Here is an 8,491-nt window from a genome sequence, read left to right as displayed (position 1 = left end):
ACGAAATGTCACATGCTTCTTGGTTTTGCGGATGACGTCCATATCATCGAAATCAACCGTTGAGCAGTGGAAGAGGCCTTTAGGTCTGTTAGATGGGAAGCAGTGAGATTGGGACTTACACCATTAGCACCGCTTAAACAAAGTACATGGTTGCTGGCAAGGATCGTGGGAGTCCAATGGTGTTGGTGCTAAGGTGGAGCTGGATGATGCACGATATGAACTAGTGAAGGAATTTATATACCTTGGTACGCTCGTGACATGTGAAAACAATGTAAGCTAGAAAGTGAAACGACGAATGGCAGCTGCCAATCTGGCGTTCTACGAATTACGTAACCAGCTGAAGTCCCGTCCTTTGTAAATTCGTAGAAAACTGGCGCTCTATAGAACACTAATGCTCCCTTTACTTTACGGTGGCCCTTTACGGACAAGAACTTGGCCATGGACGCTAAAGGTAGCTGATCGATGAGTACTTGGAATTTTTGAGCGCAATTTCTGCTATCTATGCTTGGTGGTAAAATTGAAAATGGAGTGTGGCGCAGACGCATGAACCACTAGCATAAAGTATACAAATATGGTGCTTTGAGGAAGCTAGTACAATGTGGCAGCCTGCTATGGGCTGCGCATGTGGCCAGAATGCCCGACGAGAGAGTTGCCAAAACTATTTCCAGCAGAGAACCAGGAAGAGGCCGCAGCCTTTGGGGCAGTCTCCTCACCCGATGAATGCGCGCAGTCGAGAACGATGGTTCAGCTGGTGTTCGAGAAGATTGGAGAAGACCCTGGTAAAGTTAGTATTTAAAATTTTTTCTGATTACCAGATTATAAAAACTGTACATCGCCCTTGGTACAGAGAGAGTTGAACCTTCTGAAAATAACGCAGTGGCAATGAAAAAATTAGTAAAACTTGAAGAAAAGGCAACGAAGAGACAGCATGACGACATAAATGCGATGAAAATATGACGAATATGAAATTCGAAGGAAAAACGACGCAGAAACGCCGAAATAACGACAGAAAAAGAAAGACAAACGAGCAAAAAATGATAACAGATATTTGAAAGCCTCAAAAAGGCGACACATGCGAAAGGGGCAACGTTAAGATGACGAATATACGGTAGAGACGATAAAAAGAACGACGAAATGGCAGTAAAATGATGATATTTTCTATTATCTTAAAGAAACAGTATGACCTAAAAAATTGCAAAAAGGAGACGAAACAATAATCAAAAGAACGGTGAAAGGACAACAAAAGACGATGGTAGGATGACAAAAAACGAAAGAAAAGCGACGGAAAAAAACGACGAAGATGCCAAAACAGCAACAAAGAGGGCGGCTAAAACAGCAAAACATCGCCGAAAAAAGCGACAATTGTCAAAACCAACCGTCAAACGACAAACAGACAACGAAAATACAACGAAAGGATGGCCAAAAGATCATTAGAAGATGACAAAAATACGACAAAGAAATGACAGAGAGACGGCGGAAAGACGTTGAAACAGAGTACATAAAAAGGAAAAAAACACGACAAAATAATGATGACAAGGCGACAAAAGAATGGTTACAATACGATCGACAGACGATAGAAAGTCGACGTAACAGGCGACAAAAAGATAGCGAAAAGACGTCGAAAATATGACGTAAAAGTGAGGACAAGTAAACGAAGAAACGATAAAAACTGATGGAAGGCGACATGAATACAATAAAAAGACACCATAAACTGCTGAAGAAACGGCAAAAAATAAAAAAAGGCAATAACAATTATTTATAGCCAAAAATACTATAAATAGATGTACGAAAGGCGATGAAAAGATGAAAAAGTAGGCGAAACAGCAACAAGAACTGACACAACAGGCTAATATGACGACAAAACGACGCCATCAAACGAATAACCAAAAATGCCACAAAAGAAGATAAAAATGACACCAAATTGCTGGAAAGAGATAAATAGACTAGTAGTAGGAAAAGTAATTATTTGAAAGAATGAAAAACAAGCAACAGACGCCAGAAAGGGAATAAACAACAAGAAAACGAAAGCAAAAGATAACAGAGTACATGAAAAAGGGAAAAAACACGACAAAATGCTGATGAAAAGATGCCAAAACTATCAATAGTAACAACAACAAAACTGGTAAAGAGACGCCACAGAAAGGTACAAAGTATACCAAAAAACGACAAACACCAAAAATACGTAGAAACGATGGTAAAAAGAGCATACGAAGACGACAGATAGACGAAAAATACAGCAGTAGTAGTAGTAGTAGTAGTAGTAGTAGTAGTAGTAGTAGTAGTAGTAGTAGTAGTAGTAGTAGTAGTAGTAGTAGTAGTAGTAGTAGTAGTAGTAGTAGTAGTAGTAGTAGTAGTAGTAGTAGTAGTAGTAGTAGTAGTAGTAGTAGTAGTAGTAGTAGTAGTAGTAGTAGTAGTAGTAGTAGTAGTAGTAGTAGTAGTAGTAGTAGTAGTAGTAGTAGTAGTAGTAGTAGTAGTAGTAGTAGTAGTAGTAGTAGTAGTAGTAGTAGTAGTAGTAGTAGTAGTAGTAGTAGTAGTAGTAGTAGTAGTAGTAGTAGTAGTAGTAGTAGTAGTAGTAGTAGTAGTAGTAGTAGTAGTAGTAGTAGTAGTAGTAGTAGTAGTAGTAGTAGTAGTAGTAGTAGTAGTAGTAGTAGTAGTAGTAGTAGTAGTAGTAGTAGTAGTAGTAGTAGTAGTAGTAGTAATTAGGGGAACCTACCGTCACTTCAAGGCTTGTCAGTGTATGTTAATAGAATACAGTAGATTCAAACTTCATTATCAAATGAATTTCACACGAAAGCTGTTATCGAAGGCCCAAAATGGATTGAGCGGACCCACTAGCAGAGGCACTTATGCGCATTCCGGGGCCATAAGAATCACATTCCAGCATTAGGATCCTCCTATGTAACAATCAATTTCACTGTATCAACTTTAACCCACGTTATGATTTGTTTGTGAGAAGGAAATGACATATTTGCTTCAGGCCTTCAGGATTCTTGTTGGCAATCTACTCCACCATCCAGCCTTCCACATATATGACAATAATGATCCAAAGAAAATATAACAAAGATAAGATAAAAAGTCGGCGAAAATAAGGCGAAAAGACAACAAAAGATAACTAAAAGACAACGGGAAAACGACGAAAAGATAGCAAAAGGACGGTTAAAACAACAAAGAAGCGGCAAATGACATGGAAATAAAATACGAATGACTACAAAAATTAGATGAAAAAACATCGGAAAAACGCAAAACAGGCGACAAGGGCAAATATCAAAAAATGCAATAAAAACGACCATAACATGCTATCGAGAGGAGCCAAAAACGTCACACAAGATGATAAAAAATTACAACAGATAGCTGAAAAGAAAAAAAATGGTGATATCATAATGTCACAAGGGCAGTTGATAATAAGAATGAAACACAATTAACAGACGTTAAAAAGGCTTTTTGTTGCGATACAAAGACGAGAGCAATGGGCTACAGAGTGCATATAAAGATGAAGAACATGAAAAAATGATGACAAAAAGACGCCAAACCAATAACAAAACCGGTAATAAGGCGCCGAAAATGGCTACAAAAATATTAAAAACAAATGTTAAAAGACGACAAAAATACGATGAAAAGATGGCAAAAAGAGCATGTGAAGACGACAAATGGAAAACAAGGAGATGATAAAAAGACGACAAATGCGAAAAGAGATAACAAAAAGATGACAAAAAGTCAATAAAATCCTTTGCGTCGCAAAGACAACAATAAGATAACGAAGAAACAGCGGAAAGAAAGCGATAAGACGATGAAAGAAAAGAGAAGAGACTACAAAAATACGATGAAGAGGCGTCGAAAAAATGCCAAGCAAGCGACAAAAACGCAATCAAAAAAGATAAGAAACCACCAACGAATGCCATCGGGAGCAACCAAAACAAATGACAATAAATCGCTGAAAGGAGAGAAAAAGACGATTTGAAGATTTCACAAAGGTAGATGTTAAAAGGAACGAAAAGTGACTAACATACGTTAAACATACCTTTTTCGAAACTGGACTCTTCGCTTATGTCTAACAGACTTCGCAACCAGCTATCAAAGTTCAGTAAAAGTCCGTGGCTAACGCTACTATCCTATTGACTCTAACATCTTTTCCCGGCCAAGATTCCAATATACGACGACTGGCCTGTTAGACTCGAGGCCAACTGGGAAGTAAAAAGTATAATTTTCTTCAAATAAAATCAAGAATAATACCTATAAAACCAAACCGCTAAAGAGTGATTAGGAATATGTTTAGGCAAAATGCAGCGAGGTTCATCCATGTAAAAAGAACCTCTAGGATATTATAAAACAGTCCGCTTCGAAATCAATTTTTACAATTTCAGCAAAATTCTTACAATTGCTATCAAAAATGTAATACTAACACTTGAATCTTGTAGAAGCACTTACGGGTGGCAAATAAAATTTTGGAATTTTTTCTCAAGCTGTCAAAAAGAGACAAAGATACATAAAGAAGATCTGATTTACCGAAATTAAAGATGCTTTATCCATTGTTGAAAAAAATTAGTGTACATTTGAGAACGGTCCTTAATCGGCTGTTCGGCGAAGCTTTCGTGTGACGTCGAAACAGGAGCGTTGTACGGCCGTCATGTCAACGTTGCGAATGCATCTCTTGATTCTACCATCAACTGTTTGCAGTTCGTGGCTCTCCAGTTATTTTTGTACACCAAGGAACTCAAAATCCCGAAGAAATCTTCGATTGGGCGCACTGAGACAGATTTTTCAGGTCGTGGTTCTTGGGTAAAAATGGGATCGAATGGGTATTCAGAAACGATTGTGTTTTTTAGGAAAAAATTCCAAAATTTTTGTTGCCACCCGTTAATATCGGATAAAATTTTATTTTAATTAAACTTTAATATAATTTTGTCTCTTTAGTAATGTTTAAACTTAAATTAACACCCTTTCTTCGGTAGTAAAAACGCTCTCTTCCGGAAAGTTTGGCAATGCTGCTGGTCGATTGCTAGTCGGGATGAATTTTTTCTCTGTGGTTGCTCCCCTTCGACAGGCACTGATTTTGCTACAGTAATTCCGGTCCCTTTCCATCCTTAGACGGCTCTGCGTCTGCCGAGATCCTGCCCTTGTGACCAGAATATGTTCCGGCTTTAAAGGAAAATATAGCAATATTCACTTTGGAAAATGAACTCAACTCGAAGTGGTCAGACTTTTCAAACAGACCGAATATTTTTGACCACAAAACTTGGCGCAGACATGTCAAGTGGCCCGTTTAAACAAATTTTTCTAATAGTTTTATAATTTTGATATCTTTAAATAAATATCAACAAACATCTGCCCGAACACATCGCTCGATAATTTACAGCACTCGTTCGCTAATTGCACTAATGAGGCGATGCGATTAGCGAATTTCGTTTTTTAATTGCACGATAGTTGCCAATATTTATTGTAAAACGTGATGCGTTATCACTGTAAAGAACTCTTCACATGCATTCACACGTACGCTAAATTTTGGGAAGAACATCTAAATTTTTACAAACGAACTAAAAGCTTAATGAATATGTGTTCAATTAGTCAAAGTTTAGTCAAATTTGCATGAATTTGTTTGTAATGTATCTACGTAATGCAGAGATAGCGAGTTTGCATTCGGCAACGCTGCATTTTTGTTTATAGCAACCACCTGGAAAACCACGTGTAGTTTGACAGATAACTGTTTTTTAGTTGCACGATCGTGCAACTAGCGAACGTGCAATTAAAAGACGGTGCAGTTAGAGGACGTGCAATTAGCGCACGAGTGCTGTATCTTATCACAGTAGGTACACACTGCCATTAACAATGCAATCGAAAGGTTCAATGATGCAGCAACCGGTTATAAAATGACTTGCATCCTTCAGAACGCATGCAGTTGTCTGTTTTCTGTTCGAGTTTTTTTTTCTAGATTTCAGTAGGCTTCGACTATGGCTAGCTATAAAGTGGAAGAAATTCCCGGTCCTCAGCTAGACCTGGGAGAAGGTCCACATTGGGACAGTCAAACTCAAAGTTTGTATTACGTCAATCTGTTTGAAGCTACCATCTACCGCTTGGATCATCAGTCGAATAAAGTGTACAGCGCTAAAGTCGGTGAGTTTCACTATTAAGGTGTTATTCAAAGTGTTTGTTAGTAACAGTGTCACTCAGAGGGTTGCACTTATGCATCCTTTATTATTCCGGTGAAGGGCAGGATCAACGAGTTCGTAATAGGCGATGGAACAAGGCTGCTTTTGATCAACTGGGACGGTTTGTCGGACCGAGCAAAGGTCGTAAGCTGTTTGGCTGATCTAGCCCAGGAAGCCGCTGGTCATCGGTGGAACGATGGAAAAGTCGATTCTCACGGAAGATTGTATGCAGGTGTGATGATCACCGAAAACGGGGGAAATCCTTTCGAAGTGAATTCTGGAAAATTTTACAGATTTGATAGCAAGAGTAGAACTTTTGTACAACAGCTAGACAATTTGTACATTTCCAATGGTCTTGCGTGGAATGACAAAACTAAAAAGTTTTACTACGTCGATTCTGGTGCACATGATATCAAAGAGTTTGACGTGGATAAAAATGAAAACCTTGGTATTGCACTCAAATGGTACAAAACTAGTGTTTTTCGAAAAAAACAAGCAATTTTTCTTTCAGCTGCTGGCAATGTATTCTTTGACTTGAAAGAAAATGGGAAGAAACCAGTTCATTTTTTCGACGGAATGACAATTGACGCTGAAGGGAATCTCTTTGTGGCAGTCTTTCATACAGGGAAAGTACTTAAAATTAATCCTAAGTATGTGTATAAATTTTAAATTGTTATCAAATCAGCCAAGTGAATTGTTTTCATTCCCACAGAGGTCAAGTCACTCAGGAAATCAACGTTCCCGCAAAACAAATCACATCTGTCGCTTTTGGAGGCCCAAAATTGGATGAATTATATGTAACCACGGCGAAGCGATTGGTACTGAAACCGCAAGATCCTCCTGCAGGAGCTACGTTTAAGATTACCGGTCTAGGGGTAAAAGGAACACCAATGAATTCAATAGCGTTGTGAGGTCGGATTTACTAACTATAAATTACAGCCATAAAAGATTAGTACGTAAATTTTTAGAGAACTTCCGTTTGAGGTTCAGTTTTCAGGAGGCTCAAATAAATTAAACGTTAAAAGAGTTTCTTTTTCTTTAAGTGTTCAGGCCATTTTGAATTCGGCTGATATCCCCCAGACGCTCCTAACAAAAGATGCAATGTCAAACTTCGTCGCCAGCAGAGCTGCCATAAATACAGATATTTGTGCATGTTTAAATTTGGGACCCTACCATTTTCTCCGGAGTATATTATTTTCTCGATCTAATCTTTCAAATAACATAAATAGTTTATGGAGTACTTTAAAGTTCAGGAACATTAGTAGAGCCAGAAATCACAGCAACTGAAATAATTGATGGGACCCAAATTTATGCATGCACAAATAACTGCATGTGTGGCAGCTCTGGTCGCCAGCACACATGTAAAAAGTATGACATCTGCTACGAATTCGACGGGTTCTTTTGAGGTTTCTACTAAATATAGCATTGACAGCTCACTCATTCGACATTCTCGCGAGATGTCCAGCCTGCTACAGTTTACCATGTTTTACGTATGTCATCCTTCGTAGTTTATGCACGTCACTTTTTCTTCCAGTTCGCCGCATCCCTACTAGCACGGTTGTTCATAGAAGTTTAGATAACTGATTTATGACTAATTTCAGTCATAAATACGTTGCTGCAACATAAAGTGCCAAAAATGTGCGGTTTGGGATAAGACTGTAGTCCATGCTCTATGATCGGTGCTGATTTAGGAGGAGTGGCAGACAATGGGGTAGTTTGGCTAATGACTTGACACTTGTAACTCGAGGGTCCGCTACATGTAAACTTTCACCTACCTCCATTACTTCTTATCTCAACTTCCTCTTGCTGCCAACCTGGGTACGAGTAACTTTCAGGAAGATTGCATTTCAATCCCGGTAGAAACTCTCGCTGTACGCAAACGGAGAAAAAGCCGTCTTCTAATATCAAGGGCGGCGTCTAACAGAGTTTGATTCAGGAATAATTGTTGTTCCCCAGTATTGTCAGCCCAGTGCTGCCAATCCATTGGAACACCGGCTGAATGTTGATCATCCTCAACAGCGCACATCCACCCGATACGGAGTGTGGCCCCTACGGTCTGTTCTTGGTTCACTGGATAAATAACAACAACATCGATTGAATGGGATCATTTTGACCATAATCTGTTCTATATTGCTTGAATCTCGAGAAATTCCAACGTCGAAGGCATCGTGGTACTACGTTTTAATTTATTCTGGTGAGAATCCACGGTGCGTCGATTTTCCCCAACAAAAGTTGGCCGACAAAGGTCATCGGTGGTTTGTATGTTTCGTAGCTTTTGGAGGGTGTCCATTCCCAGAAGGCATCTGGGAATGTATCTTGCTTCGAACATTGTAGAGATGGTCGGGTAG

General features: G+C 38.9%; 1 protein-coding gene across 1 annotated transcript; it reads left to right on the top strand.

Annotated features, from left to right (window-relative positions):
* The first annotated feature begins 5,945 nt into the window (after positions 1-5,945).
* LOC128743727 (regucalcin-like) lies at positions 5,946-7,054 on the top strand. The gene is made up of 4 exons (XM_053840354.1): positions 5,946-6,108; positions 6,166-6,591; positions 6,655-6,793; positions 6,856-7,054. The coding sequence occupies exons 1-4, from the start codon at positions 5,946-5,948 to the stop codon at positions 7,052-7,054; spliced, it is 927 nt and encodes a 308-aa protein (XP_053696329.1).
* Positions 7,055-8,491: the final 1,437 nt, after the last annotated feature.

This window comes from Sabethes cyaneus, chromosome 3 (assembly GCF_943734655.1).
Source record: "Sabethes cyaneus chromosome 3, idSabCyanKW18_F2, whole genome shotgun sequence".
NCBI classification, from domain to species: Eukaryota; Metazoa; Arthropoda; class Insecta; order Diptera; family Culicidae; genus Sabethes; species Sabethes cyaneus.
Note: the sequence above shows the minus strand (reverse complement) of the source record. Positions and strands in the feature narration are given on the sequence as shown.